The sequence below is a fragment of the Lepus europaeus genome, chromosome 5 (assembly GCF_033115175.1).
Source record: "Lepus europaeus isolate LE1 chromosome 5, mLepTim1.pri, whole genome shotgun sequence".
NCBI lineage: Eukaryota > Metazoa > Chordata > Mammalia > Lagomorpha > Leporidae > Lepus > Lepus europaeus.
In genome coordinates this window covers 47,960,975-47,985,060 of record NC_084831.1, presented here as the reverse complement: position 1 = coordinate 47,985,060, position 24,086 = coordinate 47,960,975, and the positions used below count along the sequence as shown (strand labels likewise).

The following is a 24,086-nucleotide window of genomic DNA, read 5'->3' as shown; positions in this document are numbered from 1 at the left end:
TTCTGTTATTCATGCAATTGAGATACCTAAATTCCACATACGTGTTCAACTGTTTTAAAATTTAAGTGGCTTTATCAGCTCTGAAAAGCTGGAGAATTTGTCAGTTCTGTAAGCAGGAATATTCTGACCTTCAAGTGTGTGATTTTTTTTCCATGACCTCATCCTTTGTGAGACTATTTTCTCTTCTAGGTTCTTTTGTCTTCTTTTTCATGTTCCAAATGGCACTAGCCAATAAACACCAAGTTTATCCTAAGAGATAGGAATCAAAGGTATTCAGAGTTCAGAGAAGGAAAAAGATAAAGCGATTATTACAAATGACATAATTAAAGAGCTATGAATGGAATGCCAGAGAATTAAGCAATGTTTTATGAAGACCATAATAGTGAGATTGGCTCTCTAAGTGTATTTGTTAGGGCAAAAAGATGGTGACCATTGGAAATCCAAGGTAAACGGGGCGCAGTTTGGTGAAACTGGCAGGAGCTGTTTGCAGTGAGGTAAGGTGGGGCTAGAATGTGACAGAGCTTGTTTGAACTTTCCCTTGAGAGAATGGGGCACCATTCAAGGGTTAATCAGGGAGGACATGCCGGATATCTTGGCAGCATGGTGGGAGGGGTGCAGATCTTCACAGTAATAGAAGAGGGGCTAATTGTTTCTGCAATATTCTAAGCAAAGGGGCATTAGGTCTTTAAAGGCAACAGCAGTAGAAATATGAGGACACTTCAAAAAGTTCAAGGAAAGTAGAATTAAAAGGTAAAATTTTAGAAATCTATGTATTTTTTTTTCATAATACGCATTTCTTGTGAACTTTTTAAAGACCTCTTTTATAGAGAGGAGTCCCACTACAAGTATCACATGAGGAAAGGAAACAACACACAATTAGATGCAGAGTAAGATTAATAGAATTGGGGAATGGCTCTGAGAATTTTTAGATGAGATTAAGACTGGTGCCAAACAGTGAGAAAACAGGGCAGGCATTTATTTGGCCTAGCAGTTACCTGGAACCCATGTGGGAGACCTGGATTTAGCTTCCAGCTGCTGGCTTCCGTCTGGCCCAGCGCTAGCTGTTGCAGGCATTTGAAGAGGGGAGCAAAGTATTGGATGGAAGCATTCTCTTATCTATGTCTCTCTTCTTCTCAAATTAAGAAGAAAATGAAGATTGGACTAGAGAACAAACTTCTTAGTCCCTCTACTTAAATTACCACTAAGAAAGAGGCAACTAAAGCCTTCTGTTCTCTAGAATCTGTTACAGAAGGAAGTGTGGAGGCCAGCACTGTGGCGCAGCAAGTTAAGCTGCTGCCTACAACAATGGCAACCCATATGGGCGCCAGTTCTTGTCTCAGCTCCTTGGTTGCTCTGTTTCCAACCCAGCTTCCTGCTAATGTGCCTGGGAAAGCAGTGGAGAATGGCCCAAGTGCCTGGGACTATGCTCCCACTTTGGAGAGCTGGAAGAAGCTCCTGGCTTCAACCTGACCCAGCCCTGGCTGCTGCAGCAATTTTAGAAGTGAACCAGCAGATGGAAGACCTCTCTCTCTCTCTCTCTCTCTGATTATGCCTTTCAAATAAATAAATAATTTTTTTTTAAAAAAAAGAAAGCACTGTAGAAAACAAGGAGAAGTACCATCTGTGGGTAAGGGGATGAGTGTCTATGATGAGCAGAAACACTTTATGAATAATCCTAACAAAGAACCATAAATCTCATGATACTACTGCCACCTCACCACACCATGAAATATTTTAAACCTTGGAGTGGCAGTAGGACTAAATTTGAACCAAGATCAGTTGGTTCTGTGCATTTTCTACCCCTTTATATGGCTTCCAATATGGCCATTACATGGCCTGTAATATGGTACGTGACTTTGCAACAGGTGTTTTTTATAAGCAATTAAAGTTGCTAACCTGTTGATCCTAAAATAGGGAGATACTGTACTTTATCCAGATAGGCCCTTGGACCCTAAAACTGGATGAGGAAGATACACATCAGTCAGCCAGAGAGATCCCTGTGAGTAGACTTGAAGACAAAGGCAGTCCTGGCCTGGGGACGTCAGTGACCGCTAGAAGCCCCCCTTTCCAACTGCTGGAAATGGGGACATCAATCTTACGATGGCATGGAACTAAACTCCACCAAAAGCCTGAAATATCCTGGAAGCATATTCTTCCCCAGAGCCTAGCCCTTTCAAACAATTTGGTTTTCAGTCTATGTGGCTTAAGGTAGAAAAATCAGCTAAACCCACCAGACTTCAGATTTTAAGATAATAAATTTGTGGTGTTTAAGTGGTTAAGAAATGGGTAGATCCAAGATGGCTGTATAGAAATACTCTGTACTCACCTCTGCCATAGACAACCAGGGCAACAAAGAAGGACTGCATTTCCTTGAGGTAGTACTGTGGAAATCAGCAAAGAAGTGATGGGAACCCTAAACAGCATTGAGACTCAGACCACATAGAGAAGGAGGAACTGAATTTATGGCCTGGTGTGGAGGTGGGGCAGGACAGGACTCCAAATTGCTAGGAAATTTTAAGTGGAAAAGCACCAGTGATCCCATCATCACTTAAGACCTCTAGTCCGAACTATAGAATTCCACAGTCCTCAAAGGTTTCAACTCCAGTTTGGGAAGTTGACTAGGACCTGAGCAACTGCATTGCTCCAAAGAAGATGGGGCATCCTCAGTCACCAGCACCCATTTTGCAATAGCACAGCCACTACTAGACTCCGTTCTGCCCTGGGACCTGCAGGCAGCCTCAGACACGTCCATGAGCCCCTGGACCAGTGCCCAGCTCAGGATGCCCCTCAGCATCCCATACCTGTAAGACTGGTACACACATGCTGGTGTCATCCTTGTTCATCCTGCAGGACTTGCAGAAGGTCCCTTTTGTGTCTTCCAGCTTAGGATTCACAGTGTCAGTACACAAGCCTTAGCAGTGCCTGAAGAAGATCCCCTCCACATCTCACAGCTCAGGGCCCACAGCCATTGGGTGCACAAACCCTAGTGTTACCGTGTTCCACAGCTGCAAGACCACAGCGTGGGAAGAAAAGCCCCAGCATCACCCGTGCTCACCCTGTAGAACCTGAGTATGAACCCATTCATGTCCTTGTAACTCCAGGACTATGGCCATCAGTGCCACAAGCTCCATCACCACCTGTACTCACATCTAGGGATGGACGCATCAGCACCCTGTAGGTACAGGACTATGGCTATTGTAAGCCTGAAGCACTACCTGTGCTTATCCCTCGGCACCTGTGGATGTTCCAATGAATGTTTTGCACCTCCAGGACAGTGGTTGGTTGTGCTATATCCCTGAGTCACTTGTGCTCCTCCCATGGGATCTGGGATAAGTTTCCTGATCCTGTGGGCCTGCAACTGTAACTACTGGTATTACACTAGGCTTGACCTGTGCTTGCCTAGCAAGATCTGGAGACATTCCCCTCTGCATCCTGCAAATCCAGCGCCACAACTGTTGGTGACATAAACCCCAGCATTACCTTCACTTGCCGTGTAGTGCCTTGGGAAGGTCCATCTGCACTCTGCAGCTCTGGGACTGTGGCTGTTAATGCCACAACCCTGCCATCACCCACAATCTCTTCCACAGGACCTGGGGATGGTCCCCTGTATACTGTGGCCCTGGAATAGTGGCTGCAGGTTTTACAAACACTAGTGTCACCCAGGCTTATCCGGCAGGACTGGGGTCAGTGTTCTCTATGTCCACAGCATCAAGACCATGGCTGGTACCATTAGAAACCCCCATGCCATCAGCACTCACCTCTGCGGGTCCTGAGGACACACACTTTCGGGAGACTATCTCTATTGCAAAGTCATACTACTACCTCCACAACTGCTGCCGTCTATACAATGTAGCACTTATACAGACCACTGACGTTGATTACAGTTGAAGAAATCAGATGGATGCTACGTTTCAGATCTGACCTGGAACAAAAGGCAAAATCACTATCCATCTAACACCCCACATCTCATATAAAAAAAAAGTCTTTTCCAACAAAAGATATTCCATAAAACTGAAAAAATAATTATTACAAAAGATGCACAGACATCAACTTAGGGACATAGGAAACAAAAAACAAGGAAGCATGACACTTCCAAAGGAACACAATTAATCTCCGGAAATCAATTGCAATTTGAAGGGAATCTACGCAATGCCAGAAAAACAATTCAAAATAATTATTAATGATTCTAAGGAAATTCAATGAGATGCAAGAGAATACAGATAGCCAATTCAAAGAAATAAAGAAATCATGGTGAATGAGAAACTCAACAAAGAAATATACATAAAAAAGAATCAGGAAATTTGGGGGCTGAAAGCTTGAGTCAATGAAATAAAAAATATAATTGAGAACTTCAGCAGCAAACTATATTGAGCTAAATTTCTGAGAGTGAAGACAGGTCTTTTTTTTTTTTTTTTTAGTTAGTGAGAGAGAGACAGACAGAAAGGTCTTCCTTCCGTTGGTTCACTCCTCAAATGGCCACTACGGCCGGCACTGCGCTGATCCGAAGCCAGGAGCCAGGTACTTCCTCCTGGTCTCCCATGCAGGTGCAGGGCCCAAGCACTTGGGCCATCCTCCACTGCCTTCGTGGGCCACAGCAGAGAGCTGGACTGGAAGAGGAGCAACAGGGACAGAATCTGGTGCCCCAACTGGGACTAGAACACAGAGTGCCGGCACCACAGGCAGAGGATTAGCCTACTGAGCCGCGGCACCGGCCAAAGACAGGTCTTTCAGCATAATCCAGTAAGACAAAAAAAAAAAAAAAAAGAGAGAGAGAGAGAGAGAGAGAGAGAGAGAGAGAGAGAAAAGAACTAAAAAGAATGAATAAAGCATACAAGAAGTAGGGGATACCATCAGGTGAACAAATATTCACATTATGGGTATACCTGAAGGAGGAGATAAGTGGAAAGGCACTGCAAACTTATTTAATGAAATGATAGCTTAAAATTTCTCAGATCTTGAAAGAGATATGAACATCTAGGTCCATTTATCTCCAAGGACCCCAACAAGACTTAATAAAGGCCTTTTCAAGGCATTTTACAAACTGTCAAAAGTCAAAAACAAGGAGAGAATTTTAAAAACAGTGAAATCATTGTCACATAGATGAATATCCATTAGACTAATAGCAGATGTCTCAGAAGAAATCTTATAGGCCAGAAAACAATGAGATATATTCAAAGGCCTGCCTACCATGAATACAATATCCAGCCAAGCTATGAGAAATGAAGAAGAAATAATGTCTTCCCATAGATAAGCAAAAACAAAGGGAACTCATAATTTCTAGATTAGCTATCCTAGAAATACATCAGGGAGTCCTGTCTTGAAAGGATAACTACTAACGTGAAAACAAATGGAAGTACAAAACACAGTATTAGTGCAGATTCGAAGACAGAAAAGAAACTCAAACCTTATCCAGACAGAAAATCATCAAACCACCAAGAAAAATATAAAGTACTTCAAAAATTTTGTGGAAAATGAAATTAAAATGTAAGTTTATGTTCATGAAAAAAATTTTAGAAATCCATATCAATTAATCAATCTTCAGGAAATTCATGTGTATTATGATAAAACTATGCACAGATTTAAAAAATTTTGCACCAAAATAAATGTATATTTTAATTCCAGAATAGAAAAGGCAGAGAGAACCAAATTATATTTAAAAAATCAGAATTACCAAAATGAGAGGAGTACTTACCCCTCAGTAATAACCTTGAATGTAAATGGAATCAATTCTTCAATCAATAGATGTACACTGGTCTAATGGATAAAATATCAAGACCCAACTACATGTTGCCTACAAGAAACTTACTTCACTAGTAAAAATACATACAGACCGAAAGTAACTGGTTGCAAAATGACTGTCCACACAAATGGAAACCAAAGGCCCTCAAGTTGGGGTAGCTATCCTTGTATCTAATAACAAAGACTTTAGGTCAAAACTGTAAAAAGGGAAGTCATTATATATAAACAAAGGATCAATTCAGCAAGAAATTATCATCAATCATAAATATAGGTACACATAACACCAGTCCACACAAATTTATAAAGCACATATTTTTAGATCTAAAGGCTTAAATGCCAATGCAATAATAGTTGGAGACTTTAATACTCCATTTTAATCAAAGGATAGATTATCTTGGAAGAAAATCAACAAAAAACACATAGAATTTACCAAACTATATGTTAAATGGACCTAACAGACATTTACAGTTCATTCAACAGCTGGAGAATATACATTCTACTCATCAGCATATGAAATATTCTTCAATACAGACCATATGTTGGGCCACAATACAAGCCTGAGTAAATTTTAAAAAATCATATCATGTATCTTCTGAGACCACAAAAGAATTAAACTAGAAATCAAAAGAACTACGGGGAGTACACAAACTCAACAACATGTCCCTGAGTGACTAAAGCAATTAATAATGAAATAAAACAATTTATTTAAACAAATAAAGATGAACACAAAATTTCAAAAATCTGTGGGATTTAGGAAACAGTACAAAAACAAAGTTTATGGCAGTAAACACATTCCTTAAAAAAAATTGAAATACAGGCTTAATTATGCATGTCAAGGACACAGAAAATAAACCCAAAATTAGTAGGATAGAAATAATAGGCCGGCGCCGTGGCTCAATAGGCTAATCCTCTGCCTTGCGGAGCCGGCACACCGGGTTCTAGTCCCGGTCGGGGCACCGATCCTGTCCCAGTTGCCCCTCTTCCAGGCCAGCTCTCTGCTGTGGCCAGGCAGTGCAGTGGAGGATGGCCCAAGTGCTTGGGCCCTGCACCCCATGGCAGACCAGGAGAAGCACCTGGCTCCTGCCATCGGAACAGCGCGGTGCGCCGGCCGCAGCACGCCTACCGCGGCGGCCATTGGAGGGTGAACCAACGGCAAAAGGAAGACCTTTCTCTCTGTCTCTCTCTCTCCTGTCCACTCTGCCTGTCAAAAAAAAAAAAAAAAAAAGAAAAGAAAGAAAGAAAGAAATAATAAATGGTTGGCACTGCAGCTCAATAGGCTAATCCTCTGCCTGCGGTGCCGGCATACCAGGTTCTAGTCCCGGTCAGGGTGCCGGATTCTGTCCTGGTTGCTCCTCTTCCAGTCCAGCTCTCTGCTATGGCCCGGGAGTGCAGTGGAGGATGGCCCAAGTGCTTGGGTCCTGCCCCCACTTGGGAGACCAGGAGAAGCACCTGGCTCCTGGCTTCAGATCAGTGCAGTGCACCGGCCACAGCGCACCGGCCACAGCGCGGCCTTTGGGGGGTGAACCAACGGCAAAAAGGAAGACCTTTCTCTCTGTCTCTCTCTCTCCTGCCCACTCTGCCTGTCAAAAAAAAAAAAAAAAAAAAAAAAAAAAAAGAAAGAAAAAAAAAAAGAAAAGAAAGAAAGAAATAATAAACATCAGAGCAATTGTAAATGAATCTGAAACTAAAAACAAACAAACAAACAAAAAAAATACAGGGGCTGGTGTTGTGTCATATCTGGTTAAGCCAGTGACAGCAACGTCAGCATTCCATATGAGTTCTTATCTGGCTGCTCCTCTTTTGATCCAGCTTCCTGCTAATTCACCTGGGAAAGCACCAGAAGATGGCCCAATACTTGAGTCTCTGCCACCCATGTGGGAGACCTAGATGAAGCTCCTGGCTCCTCGCTACAGCCTAGCTCAATTTGATGAGTGAATCAGCAGATGGAAACTCTCTCTTTTTCTCCCTCTCTCTGTAACTCTACATTTCAAATTAAATAAATATTTAAATATATATACATATACATAAACATATATGTAAATATATATAAAGATTAACAAAAGTTATTGTGGTTTTTTAAAATAAACAAAACTTAAGCCAGAGTAAGATAGAAAAAGAAAGAAAAAATTCAAATAAAATTAGAGAAAGAAGATACTTGAACTAATACCTGAGAAACAATCATGGCCAATGCTGTAATGTGGAAGGTTTAAGCTACAGTGTGTGATGCCAGTATCACATATTAGATTCTACTCCCAGCTGTTGTGCTTCTGATGTGGCTCTCTTCTAAGACACCAGGAAAGGCAGCAGAGGATAGTACAAGTAATTGGATCCCTGCCACCCACATGGGAGACCAGGATAGTGTTCCTAGCTCTTGCATCCACCTAGCCCAGCCCCAACCATTGCAGCCATTTGAGGAGTAAACCAGTGGATAGATCTCTTTCCCTTTCTCCATCTCTGTCACTCTTTCAAATAAACAAACGTTTAAAAAATCAATCATAACAAAATACAATGAATAACTACATGTTGACAACTTGGAAAAGCTGGGAGAAATACATAAATTCATGGACACATGCAACCTAGCCAGATTGAATCAGTATGATATAGAAAATCTAAATAGACAACAAATAACAAGACTGAAATAATTAAAAGTCTCCTATCGAAGAAAAGTTTAGGACCTGATTGTTTTATAGCAGAATTCTATAAAACATTTAAAGAACTAATTTGTTTCCAAAAGGTGAAAATAAAATTGTTAAACTCCTTTATAAGGTAGCACTACCCTGATACAAAAAACGACAGACACAATAAAACAATGAAAACTAAAGACAAACATCCTTGATGAACATCGATGCAAAAATTCTCAACAAAATACTAGTAACAGCTTACCACAGCACATGAAAAAGACCATAAACCATGATCAAATGGAACTTATCACAGGGAACAAAGATGGTTTAACATTTGCAAATCAATAAACCTAATAAATTATATCAATGGAAAAAAGAACACCAAAGCCATGTGATCATCTCAATAGATGCAGAAAATCACTTGATAAGAGTCAACATCTCTTCATGATAAAAATTCTCAACAAATTAGATATAGAAGAAAGATACCTCACAGTGCTAAAGGTTACAAATGACAAGACCACAGTCAATATCTTACTAAACAGAGAAAAGCTAAATATGTTTCCTGTAAGGGCAGGAAAAAGTCAAGGTTGTTCAGTTTCACCACTTTTATTAAATATAGTATTGGAAGACTTAGCAAGAGCAATTACCAAGAGAAAAAAATGGGCATCCAAATTAAAAAATAAATCCATAATACCCAGGTTTGTAGATGACACAATTATGTAGAAAAAACTAAATAGTCCAGCAAAAAGCATTAGAATTGATAAATGAGTTTTGTAGGATACAAAGTCAACATTTTAAAGAGTCACATTCTTACACACTAATAAGTTGCTGAAATATAAGAAAATAATCCCATTCACAATAACTATAAAAAAATTTAGGAATAAATTTAAGTAATTGCAAGATCTCTACAGTGAAAATTATAAAACACTGATGGAAGAAATTATAAAGGATATATTTCATGTTCATGCACTGGAAGAATTAAAATTGCTGAAATGACTATATTATTCAAAGTGATTTAGAGACTCAGTAATCCTTGTGAAAACACCAATGACATTCTTTAAAGAGAAGACCAAAAAAAAAATTTCTAAAATTCATACAGAACCACAAAAGACCAAAGATAGCTAACATGATCCCAGAAATAAATAAATAAATCTGGAGGCATCACAATACCTTAAAAAAAAAAAAGCAGTAGCAATCAAGAAAGCATGATACTGGCATAAAAACAGACACATGGACCAGTGGAACAGAGATCCCACAAATTAATCTATACATCTGTAGTAATCAGATCAGATCAGTTGCCAAAAACAATCTAGAGAGAGGAAAGTCTCTCCCATAAATGATACTGAAAACAAAAAACAAGAACAAAATAAAAATAAAAAAGAAATGGAACTAGAAAAACTGGCTATGCACATGCAGATGATTTAAACTTAATCCTTTGTTCTCACTCTATACAAAAATCAACTCAAAATGTTTCAACGATCTAATGTAAGACCTGAAACTATGAAATTGCTAGTAGAAATCATAGGGGAAACACATTAAGACGTTGATGTAGGCAAAGATTATTTTGGATAAGTCTCTCAAAAAACAAATAACTAAAGTAAAAATAGACACATTGGAATAAATAAAAGAAGGAAACAATCAACAGAGTGAAGAAACAATCAGTAGAATGGGAGAAAATATTTACACATTATTCATCTGAGCGGGGATTTACATTTATTATAAGAAACTTCAGATACTTTAAGATGGTAGAGTAGGGAGGGAGCTTGCTGCTTGAGTCTAGGAGAAGATAAGTTTAAAAAAAGTGGAAAGAGAACAATCTTAGGGAAGAATTAGGGAGAAAATAGCAGAGGAGGAACACAATGGACCTATGTGGAAGGCGAAGACTTGCACAAGTTAGGACCCCACCAGCCGAGAACCACTGCATCAGCATTGGAGAGCAAGGTGGGACCAGACTGCAGCAGCCCAAACCACTGGTGAAAAAGCTGCAGGAAGAGCCTAGAGGGAATCCAGCTTGGAGCCCCATTGGGGATAGTGTGTCCGCCAAACTAGAGGAGAAAAAACAAAGAGGCAGGCATGTTTTCTCTCTCCCAATCATCCTACAAAGGCGTCCATGACAAGCTGAGAGAGAGCAGGTGCCATTTTGGACATATGTAACAGTTGCTCCAGTTTGTGTCTGTGCCCAACAATCAGCCAAGTGGAGACTCCTGAGTCGAGTGAGAATACACAAGGGGCTGGATACTCAGGACTATGGGAGGCTTGTGTGCCAGGACTGTGAAAACACTGAGGCTTCGTGGGAAGACTCAGAGTGTGGCTGGGACACTAGGCAGTCCTGTGGGAGGTGCCACATGACCAGGGCTCCCTGGTTACCTGGCAAGAGACATTGCTGGGGAATCTGAGCTTACACTGAGGAATGCACAGATCCTTTGGGTGGTCCTTGCAGGAGAGTGGAAGAATAATATATTCACTGGTGTTAACGCCCAGGCACTGGTCTCCTTCAAGGAGAGGATCTCAGCTGAGTCCAATCCAACAGACAAGAAACATCTCCTCTGATTGAAAAAAGGAGTTTTACCACACCAAACCTGGATGTGTCACCTCATACACACCCTTCACATTGGCGTACTGAACAGAGCTCCCTGGCCACTCCTACCACACACAGAAAATCCACTAATCCATTCAGACATAGTCCAAAGATAAGAGCTGCCACAGTGAAAAGTCAAGAAGAAAAAAAACTAGTATTCCCACAAATGCCAAATAACAAATGCACCAATCAGAGAAACAAGAAAAGGAAGACAACATGACATTCCCAAAAGAACACAACACCTCAATACTAGATTGTTAAGATGATGAGATCGAGGAAATTAAAGAAATGGAATTCAAAAAACATTGATCATAGGATTACTTAGAAGTAATCAGAAGCAAAAGCACAAACTAATGAAATCCATACATGACATGAAACAAAATTTCTCCTGCAAAATTGAGAGATCTTAAAGAGAAATCAAAATGAAATCTTGGAAATGAAGAATTCAATAGAGCAAATATAAAATACAATGGAGAGCCTTAAAAACAGAATTGGTGAAGCAGAAGACAAAGCACAGGAAATTATACAGTGAAACCAAACACAAGAAGGAGAAATTAGAAAGCTAAGAAACACTAATGGGAATCTACAGGATAGGATCAAATGAGGAGTTCCTGAAGACTCAGAAAGAAAGGATTAGAAGGCATTTTTAGTGTATTAATAAAGGAGACTAAAGGGAGACACTGACTCAAATACAATAGTAATGGGGATTTCAATATCCCACTTTTAGCAATGGACAGTTCAGCCAGACAGAAAATCAGCAAGGAAACAGCAAAGTTAATTGACACTATAGACCAAATGGACCTAACAGATATCTACAGAACTTTTCTTCCTACAGTTTCAGAATACACATTCTTCTCACCTTGCATGGAAACTTCTCTAGGATTGACCACGTGCTAGGCCATAAAAGAAGTCTCAGCAAATTCAAAAATATCAAAATCATACCATGCATCTTCTAGAACCACAATGCAATGAAGCTGGAAATCAGCAATTCAGGAATCTCTAGAGCATATGCAAACACATGGAGATTGAAAAACACGCTCCTGAATGAAGAGTAAGGTCACATAAGAAACCAAAAGAGAAACTAAAAAAATTCTGGAAACAAATTAAAATGACAGCACAACATATCAAAACCTATGGGATACAGCAAAAACAGTGTAAAGAGAAAAGATTTTAGCAATTGGTGCCTACATCAAGAAATTGGAAAGGCACCAAATATATGAGCTATGAATGCATCTCAAGGATCTAGAAAAACAATAGCAAATCAAACCCAAAACTAGTAATAGAAAAGAAATAATTAAAATTAGAGCAGAAATCAACAAAATTGAACCCAACAACCCTGATACAAAAAATCAACAAAACAAAGAGCTGGTTTTCAGGTCTAGAAAAAATGATGCTGAAAATTCATATGGAAACACAGGAGACCTTGAATAGCTAAAGCAATCTTATAAAACAAAAACAAAGCCAGAGGCATCACAATACCAGATTTCAATACATACTGCAAGGCATTTATAATCAAAACAGCCTGGTAGCAGTACAAAAATAGGTGGATAGACCAATGGAACAGAATAGAAATGTCAGAAATCAATCCAAGAATCTACACCAACTTATATTTGACCAAGGAGCTAAAACCAATCCCTGGAGCAAGGAAAGTCTCTTCAACAAATGGTGCTGGGAAAACTGGATTTTCACATGCAGGAGTATGAAGCAAGACCCCTTCCTTACACCATTCATGAAAATCCATTCAAAATGGATTAAAGAGCTAAATCTACAACCTGATACCATCAAATTACTATAGAACTTTGGGAAAACCTCCAAGACATTGACATAGGCAAAGAGTTCTTTGAAAAGACCCCAGAGACACAGGCAATCAAAGCCAAAATCAACAGATGGGATTATATGAAACTTAGAAGCTCTGTGTGAAGAGGCAACAGACTGAATGGGAGAAATTATTTGCAAATAATGCAACTGATAAAGGAGTAATAACCAGAAGCTACAAAGAGATCAAGGAACTCCACAACAACAAAACAAACAATCCAGTTAAGAGATGGGCCAAAGACTTAAACAGACATGTTTCTTTTTTTAACTTTTATTTAATAAATATAAATTTCTGAGGTACAACTTTTAGATTATAGCAGCTTTTCCCCCCCATAACCACCTTCCCACTCACAACCATTCCATCTCCCACTCCCTCCCCCATCCCATTCTTCATCAAGATTCATTGTCAATTATCTTTATATACAGAATATCAATTTAGTATATACTAAGTAAAGATTTCAACAGTTTATACCCACACAGAAACACAAAGTGTAAAGTACTGTTTGAGTACTAGTTATAGCATTAATTCACATTGTACAACACATTAAGGACAGAGATCCTACATGGGGAGTAAGTGCACATTGACTCCTGTTGTTGATTTAACAATTGACACTCTTATTTATGACGTCAGTAATCACCTGAGGCTCTTGTAATGAGCTGCCAAGGCTATGCAAGCCTCTTGAGTTCACCAACTCTGATCTTATTTAGACAAGGCCATAGTCAAAGTTAAAAAGACATTTTTCAAGAGAGGAAATCCAAATGGCCAACAGACACATGAAAAAAATGCTCAGGATCACTAGCCATCAGGGAAACGCAAATCAAAACCACAGTGAGGTTTCACCTCACCCTGGTTAGAATGGCTTACATAAAGAAATCAACTAACAACAGATGCTGGTGAGGATGTGGGGAAAAAGGGACACCAATCCATTGTTGGTGGGAATGAAAACTGGTAAAGCCACTAAGGAAGACAGTTTGGAGATTCCTCAGAAACCTGAATATAGCCCTACCACATGACCCAGCCATCCCACTCCTGGGAATTTCCCCACTGGAAATTGCTAAGAGAAGTAAGAAAGACACAGAAAGACACATACCACATGTTCTCCCTCATATGTGAAGGCTTAAAAATAAAAAGTCGATCTGAACATTGAATAGTGATTACAGAGGCTCAGAAGGACAAGGGAAAATGTGGATAGAAAAAAGCTAGGTAACAGGTACTAAAACACATATGGAAGGCATGAGTCCTAGTGTTCCACAGCACAGTTGGGTGTCTATGGTTCACAGAAACACATTTTGTTTATTTTTTGAAGATTTATAAGAGAGGCATTCAAAGGCTCCTGACATAAAATGATGAGGAATAGAAGTTGTACTTACCCTGATTTGAACAGTATGTGCTGTACATGTGTTGAAATACTGCATTGCACGTCATAGATATGTATCAGTCTTACATGTTAATCAATTTTAAAAAAGAAATTTCTGCTATGATTTAAGAAAAACTAGCTAAACAAACTGGACTTCTGAACTGTAAGATTATAAATATGTGTTAAGTTTTTAAGTCTGTAGTAATTTGTTAGGGCAACAATAGGAAACTAGTACCAAGGCTAAATTTAAAAGCCACAATGTACAACAAAGAAGATACAATGTGCAAAGATAACATCAAATCTCCAATGAGTTGTAAGCAATTGTTTTCTATAACAACTTTATAACTATTAATTGTCATGCAGATTATTATTTTAATGACTGAAAAGAAACAAGAATAGCTTTCAAATCAACCATAGCCTTTAATTTGATTTTGTGAAAAAGCTCACAATCAGATAGGGTGTTTGTCTCCTTTGTGTTACCTGTGAGTTTCATACAGTGCAAACATTATTGAGGGAGAACCTGTAACTATGAAATGCTGTGTCATTCAAAACATCTTTTCCATATAATTAATGGAAGACAAATCCTTCCCACTTTTCATTTAACACTCACAAAAGATACTTAACAAACAAAACTGAAATTTGAACCTATGGGTATTAAAGTGCAAAAGTACTAGAAGTCTACAGGGTTTTTCCCCCTAAAACCAATTATAAGAAGTGACCAAATATCAACAGTTTTTAAACATTTTTAAATAGATATGTAATCAAGTGCTCCAATAGGTTGAAGTTAATTTTTTAAAGATGGGCTAAGAATGAATGCAAGATGTTCTTGAAAAGATCTGAATCATTACTGTCCAATCATATATTATCTTATGATTGTTATAGACATAACAATTTCTATCAATTTTCAGTTTTATTTGTTGCACTTAAAAGTCACCATATAATATTTAAACATATATGATAAAGAACACAGCCATTCTTCCTAAAGCAACATCAAGATACTATCTGTAGAGTTCACAGTTCTGTAACAACTTCACAATAAATACTCAAATCATTGTACGACCATAGATGTTTGTGAACAGTCTTGAGAGAAAGCTGTATTTTGGTACAGTAAGGCAGTTTCAGCCAATTTTAAGAGGTTCTGAATATTTGCTCCAACAAGACATGTATATTTAAATATCTGATGTTTCAAGGAATTTTAACTGTCATTTAAAATAAGAACACTGTGATTCGTGAAACTGTGGTCTTAAACATTCTTACTCCTATGTTCTTACCACATAAAGCTTACCCAAAAATCAACGTACGTATCCTGTCAATAGCAAATATTTATATTTTTAAAAAAGCAGGCATTTACATTAAATATGGGGATATAAACCCTATGTTTAAACAAGCGTCTCCCGTCAGTCTCTCCCACACAGCTGTGAGGTAGGTTACTATCCACATTTTGTAGATGGGAAAACTGAATGAGGTTACATACATGAATTGAACTGCTACAGCAGTCCAATGGAGAACCAGATTCTAATTAGATGTTGTCCTTAGATCTGCATTTTGTCCTTGACAAACTTTTAAAAAGCTAAAAATAGACTAAAGTACAAAGACTACTATTGGGGCTTTAATTGTTAAAACATGAGAATGCAGTCAAATGGTTTACCAAAGTGACTAAAGTGAAGCAACATAAAATAATAAAAAATGCATTTAGTGAACAACTTAAGACAGTGATAACATGAGATTTGGCCAAAGGAATTTGACAACAAACTGGCAGAAGCAAACAATGTAATCATTTGTGGAAGGCAGATCTAAGGAAAAAAATGAGAGGAATTAGAGAGATAGATAATAGAATTCAAAAAAGATTTTACTATTACTGTTCCTATAATTTATAACTTAAGAGAGAAGGCACAATTTACTGTTTTTGTTTTTTTTTTTAATTTTTAGTTTTTTGTCTTAGAATGGTTGATTGATTTTTCTTTCCCATTTTAGGAAAACGTTATCTGTGTAGCAAAATGGCCTTTTTTCTTGATAACAAAACTTACTTTAAAGGGATTTTTAACTATGAAAAATGCATGCTTAAAATAGCAAAGTAAAAGTTATCCATGCAGTTCTCCTTGCTGAGAATGTTTCTGCTCCTCCTTAAAGTTTCAGATTTTTAAATTAATGCAAAGTAGCAAACCTTAAATTAAAAAAAAAATCACATTGTATAAACTTTGTCAAAATTCTATGTGTGTTCAAAAATTTTTCTTGCTAGGATATTCTACAAATACTTTTTCCCTGGAAAGAGTCTCTACTCTAATATTTCCTTAATTGCACTTTAAACGTAATTGAAATTTACCTACCCTGCTTGTCCAAACAATCATGAACTACTTCCACAAAATCTAAGCTTTAGATATAAACCAAACTTACGAAAAGTCACACACACAGTTATGGCTGCAAACCGCATTACTTCAAAAGGCTGGCAGTAAACATTAACATTGTCTGGCAAAATTAATGCAGGCCTGCAGTCTGCTAACTTCTGGACCCAGCCTGATTTTTTTATCAGGTTATGGCTGAAGAAGTTCAATTAAAACTCAAGTCAGTCTAGACTGTGTGTCCTGGTTTGCATGCTATTACTGTTCAATGGCATCAAATGCATCATAATCAAACATGGGAAAAGATGTATTTATGGTTGTAAAGATGCCAGCAGCTTGTTTAAATGTTTATACAACTTTTAAAGCTCATCAAACATGTACATTTCAAAGTGTTAGTAAGGTTTGGGCAAATCTTTATCAAGCCAATAATAATTAGGTAGATCGTGACTAGAAATATAACTTGCAAAAACAGTGTTGTATCATCTAATATGCATATAAAAAGAAAAAATATCAATCTGTATTTTACATTTAGATAAACCGAATTCAGGTCCTAATCCAAAACTATGATAACTTATATAAGGACTGGGGGTAGTTTTCTTTTTGAAAAAGGATTGTGCTCAAAGAATCCCATAAATAAAAATTACTGAATAACACCCTACAGTTTGAGTATTTTTAAGCACTTTCAATAACTCAGAAGCACTTATAAAAATCAATAATCATAAATCATAAATTTTTCAAATAATTACACCTTGTACAATCAATTTATTTGAATAATTAAACTAGGAAATATTTAGTTAAGACCACTTTATGTCATTTGAAGACTTGAAAGCAATATATTAGTATTTACTTTTCAGCTACTCCAGTGTTTCATTAATTTGAGCTGTTCTCCCCCAAGGAAAGGTGGTTTTTCAATAAAGAAAAAATAGTCACCACTGAATATCTAGTAGTATGCATTAAAGCTTAATGGTCCTCCTTTCTCATATAGAAAATGGAAAAGAATAATTTTTCTGGTTATTTCATGTGGTTTCTGTAATAACAATTACCATAACATATAAAGAGGGTGTGTGGATCTAAAGAATCACTATAAAAATGCATGGAACACTTCTATCACTACCTTGGTAATATTTTGCTTTATGCCAAGAGGACGTGATATATTACATGTTTGGTTTTCTGGACGATTTTGCCATTAGTATTCCAAGGGGCAGCTGTATAAAAATATTCAAGTATACACCTTTGAAATGCCTCACCAAACCAAAACAGAACACTCTCACTTGTATAAAATTCTAAATGCATAAAAAAGTGAATACTAACACAAATCATATGAAAAGGCAGAAAAGACAGCACTTTAAAGCTCAGAGTTACCTTCGAGGTCTTTTAATCTATCCCTCCCTTTTTAGGAGTTACAAAAATGAGGCCCCAAATGATGCAACTTACTGACAGATTGTACATATTCCTCACTCAGAGTTTTTAACACAGCCTCTGAGACTATGATTAAAATAAATTACATTTCCTATTTAAAAACATGAGGATGGGGTGCAGAAATGCAAGACTGAAAAGGTTTGGGTATTTACAACACAGACAAATGTAGGAGTATGCCTAGCATTTAGATATTAAGATTTCACAGCCGTTAATGGGATTTAAATTACTCTCCAGTGAATAGAGAAAGATCTGATATTTGTGACAGGCTTTTACATTTTACAAATGGAAAGGTGCAATGCCTACATGAACTCAGTATACTGCACATTCATAAATACCACAGATCAATCCAAGTATTCCAAAAGTCTGTTAAGACTTGTTTATAATCATTTTCTAAATTATGTTTAATACTAAAAACCAATTTGTATTCCCTGAATACAAACTGTTTAGGGAATAACAGACAGCATACCTATTTGCAGAAAAAGAGAATTGTCTGTGCTATGTATAGCAAATTCCCTGACATAGAAATACTATTCCTGATTAATTAGGCTCCTGGATTCTCTTTATAGCTGGCTAGTATCAAGGAATGCAAACACTAGGTTTGTTGATCAAAGCAAAAACTCAACTTGTAAATAGTTGGCTATCTGTATATTCAAGACAGTGTCCGTTCCTATACTGAAAGATCTAAATAATGGACTTAGATCTATATATGATATCCTACACAAAATACTTAGAAAATGTTCACTGACTACACACATTTTCAAAGTAGGATTAATGATGACAACTCAACCCATAGAGCCATCGGCATGAGTCACTCATCTTTTTTAAACAAGAAATCTTGTTTAAAGTCTTTCAGTCATCCATCAGTACAAAAAAGTATAAACGTTGCACCTAAACAATACCACAAGCTTATTAAGACAGCCAAGGTGCCACAAAACAAGTTACAGATACAAAAATTTCTGTTTAGTTCAGCATTCAGTCAAGAACATTTCTTTAAGTAAAAATGATTGATTCTGAACTAGAGTTTCCCCAAAATTGATAAAAAGGAAAGAAATTCTACCTTAATTTTATCATTAATTACCCTAATTATGGCACCTAGGATGATTTTCCTTAAAAAAAGATATTCTCAATTTACTTTTTATCATGGGATAAGTTTTTTAAATGGCAAATTTTGGGGGGAAGGCAAAGCAGTGTTAAAGTTACATGGCTTTCTTTTTTCATGGAAAAACTGGTCAGTCTTTGTCATATCCATTGTCATCCTCAAGGGAGGAGAGCAGCATGTAATATTTTCCAAGCTTACTCCATCATGACATCTTTCCCTCAGCAGAGTATCTCACAGGATGCACTGTGAGGCATGCTGTTCTAGAACCACATGGAATCTAGTCCCATGACACATCTAAAGCTTTATCTATAGCCCAATAACTGAAGCTCTCCTGCAGTGTCTTGATCGCAGGACATTGTGCTAGGCTCAGACCTATGTATCATCCACAGTTCAGCAATATCTAAGACTGATATGCAGGAATTTTAGATTAGTAACTGATTCTTTCCCTTCTTCTGCTCACGGGTAACAAAAAGTCTACTATTGTGCTAGACTAGGTCTCCTAATGTCTCCTTTCTACAAGCTATTTCACTAAGAGTCACAGAATATCTGTTTTAAAAAAATTTACAAATGGAATAAACAAAACTGCACCCTTTGGGTCTCCTACAAGTCAACAAGCAATTATCAATCTGTGGATGTTCACAAATCCTGGTAAGAATAAGAAAAGAGTTAATAAATTTTTAACTCTCAAAACATATGATAATCATCCATATAAATTTGATGTGAATAAGTTTCTATTATCTGGCTCAACAGAATAACAAAACTAAAATGCCACTGGATTATTTCTCACTGTTTCTCTGCCTTCAAAATTGTGGATTTTGCTACTGAGGAAAAGGAATCTGTTTAGTTCCTTATTTCTAAGATCTTTCCATTCATATTCAGGCAAAGACTGAATGGTTCTGTTTTTCTCAAAAGAGGCCTGTGCACATTTGGAGAAGCCAAAATGATGCCATTTTGCAGACTGAACATCAGACTAATACAGGACTACTTACCCACCTAAAACAGTAAATGAAACAACCACCTACTGGTGCCACAAGATGGCAATGTTTCAAAGGTTAAACTTCAGTACTATCTCAAACTCCAGACCCATCCCGCTCCCCAGATTGGTGAACAAGGATCCCTTTTATTTTGACATTAACAAGTCCAACTTACAAGTTACTTAACAACATTTTTAAAGAGACCTAAAAACAATGTGATACAATGCAAACTCAGAACTTAAAAAAACATTCCAAGACAGACATTCTTGTCTTTGATAAGCACGGGAGAAACGTTTTCTAACATCTGCTTCTTGGTAGAAAATATCCCATTTTTGGCAAAGAGAAATTTGTCAAGGCAATGTCACTGCTTTGTTTTGTTTTGTTTTCAAGAGCTTAATATTTTTTAGAGTAAGTCATGTGAATGAGATTGTTAATTATAACATATTAAATACAATAAATGAATAAATACAATTTAGATAAATTACACATAATTTAAAAATTAAATATTTTTAAAACAAAATATAATAAATGAGTTATTATCTACCCTGATATATAGTTTTCTTTTTTAATCTTAAAAATAACCTGCATGAAACAAAACAGCAAAAAATGTTTGGTTTTTCTGAAAAGCACTAGTATGTGAATACATATTATGTGTATATGTAAACAACACATACATTTATTCAAGAGAGAACTTTACTCAATGTTTAAGGCTTCTCTGCCATATCAGGTTCAACAGTGAAGGTCATGGCCCCTCAAGTTATGGGAGTACATAAAAGCCCTTGGGGCCAGAATGGTGTTTTCAAACTGAATGGCCAGCAACCAAGAAAGGAAGTGGGAAAGACTTAAAAGCTAAGTTAATGGACCACTGAGGATCAAACAATGAGCAAAGACAATGGTGATTAGTTGGGTTAAGGAGGTGACATCGATTAGAAACTTAAACTTTAAATGAAGAATTTGCAATATGAGATTCAAGAAGACCTTCACCTCCTTAACTCCCCCTAATCCCCATCTCATACATACAAAATAAAAGATCAAAAATAAGAGTTCACTTTTAAGGGATCATTGATATGTTGCTTTGTTTCATTTAACTGTCTACTATTGTATTATTCTTTGTTAAGTGCAAAAACATAAAACAAGCCAAAACAAATTTGAGAAAAGTAGGTTTTGAAGGCATATTTTAAAAGGACATGTTTATAGAAAAGATAAAAATTGTTGCAATTCCAGATGATTTGTTCCAATACCAAATCGAACCCTGAAAGCTCTTAGGCTAAAATCTATTATTCAGGGAAATCTCAAGATAAAGTCCTAAGGTTTCTATAACTGTTTATAAGGTACCTGGAAATCGTGGTTACCTGTTACAGGACCACAGCCCTTCTGGTGAGCACTAGGCAATATTTGCAAAAACTTGGCTTCTGAAATTTGGGAGGGCAAGTTTTTAAGAATTCACCATTTATATAATATCTAGCTAGTGGTTGTGTTTTAAATCTTGTTCAGGAAAACTGGGGTTGTATAAACACTGCTTAAAGCCTACTGAAATTTAGGAAGCAAACGTGACTGACCTACAATAAAGAGTGAAGCAGGGAGGTATTGACAAACCCCTCTCGTGTTGAGAGGGTTCCTCAGTGAGCTGAGTAAATCACCTGAAGCAAACCCACACCTGTGAATTAACAATCTTCATTGATGTCCAATAGTTAAAGACACTGCCTATGTGATTTTATCACAGGCATCTTAGAATTACAGAGTTCTACAGGTAAATAAAATGTCAGACATTTTTGTTTTCAATAATTTCAATGGCATCAAGTGTCCCCTGGAAATATTCATGTCTCTCAATTAGTATTGCAGATATGTGACATCCAGAAGTAAGATAATAATTTAAAGAATATATCTCATCTTTCACAGTGCAGCAACAGAAAGATAGAAACCAGGGACAGATCATCAACGTGCTAAAGTAGTGATCAGACTGGCACACATTTCAAAAAAATCCATGGTGTGACTGCCCAGGCGAGGTGAAACTGAAGACAATGTGCTTCCTGTCAAAGAGCCAGTGAGAGAGCCAGAAAGCGAATGGCTCTCTGCAGTGGTGGAATCAAAACTTGATCTTGGCCTGTGTAAGCCAGCTGCAGAGCAGGAGCGCTGAGGTGTTGAGGAACCAGACCTCTGTTCCACTACCTCATCTGGAAAAGACAAAAGAACAATTCATACATAAATTCTATTTGCCCAAGTCCTCAACGAAATTGCTATATTCAGGAGATTACATAAACGTATTGGAACAAAGGTAGCTTAGTAATAAATGTCATGTTCAGTGTTTCAGGAGCAGAGGTAGCAATAACTCTTTCCTCCTAATCCATGATTAATCAATCACAACACTTCCACATGGTCAAAATATGATCCCTAAATCCTTCTTGACAAAATATTTGGTATTAATATTGAAATCAAACTGATAGCCCCACATTTGAAGAAATCATTGACAACTTAATATCTTCCATTATATCAACAAAATAAAATCATTTCACTTATATTTTAAGTCTAGATTACTTAAAAACCCATCAATAATTACCCACCATGTCTTTGAGATGATTTTAAAATCTGATCAACTAGTGCCAAGTTTTATTTTCTTAAGAGTTTATACCTGCATAGCTTCCTTACCATCAATGCTTTTAAAGTCCAAAAGATAGCTTCTATTATCAACCAGGTAAAGTTGCAAGCTCATTTTCACATAATTGCCAGTCACTGGATTTTTTCTTCTTACTCGAAGATGGTATGCATTCACTACCTAAAATAGGAAATCAATGAAACAAACTACAAAATGTCTCCCTTCTTATTGGAAGCAATGTTACAAACAAATAGCTGATAAGAATGAGGCAGGGAAGGAATTTCTGAATAATTTTTTTGTAAATTACAGGCGTTTATTTCATCTCCACTAACAGTACTGTTCATGTATAGAAATTAAAATTTAAAGGGAACTTAAGAAATTAAATGAAGTTTAGCCTTCACTTTAAACATGTATCCATTCTAAAATATTAAAAATACTATTGGTAGCCTAGCTGCTGCTTGAATACTTTGGCTGGTGAACATGTTGTAAAAGGAATACAAGATACTATCACAAAATTCAAAATAATCCTGTGAGGAAGATATATTTGCCTTTTAAAAATAACAAAACTACACTCAAAGATAAAGAAGATTCTGGGTTTTCAAAACATCTATAAATTAGCTTCAGAAACTTTTCAGTAAGGAATTTTAAAGTCATTAACACCTCTTAACTATAAAAAACTACTTCTGAAAAGGCAAATCTGTTTATAAATGGTATTAAGGAAATATTATTTTATTTATTCATGTCATATACAAATAATGAAGGTAAAATGACCGATTTATTCAAATATATCAAATGAATATTTACATGATAAATCTGAATGCTTTTGTTCTTCCTTTAAAAACAAAAAAATTCACAGTCCCAATGAAAGGAAGAAGAGTAAAAGCAAAAATGCTTCTCTTCTACATATATTCAAATAGAACTGAATAAAATCACTTTGTGTTTCTGTGTGGGTGCAAACTGATGAAATCTTTACTAATTATATACTGAATCGATCTTCTGTATATAAAGATAATTGGAAATGAAAAAAAAAACCTGGTGTTAAATTGGAAATGGCATAGAAAATTAATTTTTAAAAAAATATTATGTAGGATCTCTGTCCTTAATGTGCTGTACACTGTTATTTAATGCTATAACTAGTACTCCAACAGTATTTTTTTCACTTTGTGTTGCTATGTGAGGGCAAACTGTTGAAATCTTTACTTAATATATACTAAACTGATCTTCTGTATATAAAGAGAATTGAAAATGAATCTTGATGTGAATGGAACGGGAGAGGGAGCGGGAAAGGGGAGGGTTGCGGGTGGGAGGGATGTTATGGGAGGGGGGAAGCCATTGTAATCCATAAGCTGTACTTTGGAAATTTATATTTATTAAATAAAAGTTTAATAAATGAAAAAAAAAGAAAGAGAAAAAAATAGAACTGAATAAAATAGACACAATTTTTTTAAAAAAGTAAAATGTAGTCTAAGAGTAAGGAAAATATACTATACTTAGTATTCAGAAACACCAAATAAGAGAAAATTTCTTAACTTGCAGAAAAGTACCTGTTGA

General features: G+C 36.8%; 1 protein-coding gene across 4 annotated transcripts in view; it reads right to left on the bottom strand.

Moving 5' to 3' along the window:
- Positions 1–14,507: 14,507 nt before the first annotated feature.
- The window catches only part of PRKAA2 (protein kinase AMP-activated catalytic subunit alpha 2), an 84,603-nt gene continuing 75,024 nt past the window's right edge, over positions 14,508–24,086 (bottom strand). For all 4 annotated transcript variants that reach the window (XM_062191403.1, XM_062191405.1, XM_062191404.1 and 1 more), the window contains 2 exons: positions 22,589–22,715; positions 14,508–22,116 (listed from right to left, as the gene is read on the bottom strand). In XM_062191403.1, the coding sequence (XP_062047387.1) occupies positions 21,878–22,116; positions 22,589–22,715 (366 nt within the window). In that variant the 3' untranslated portion in view covers positions 14,508–21,877. The remainder of the gene's footprint in view (positions 22,117–22,588; positions 22,716–24,086) is intronic.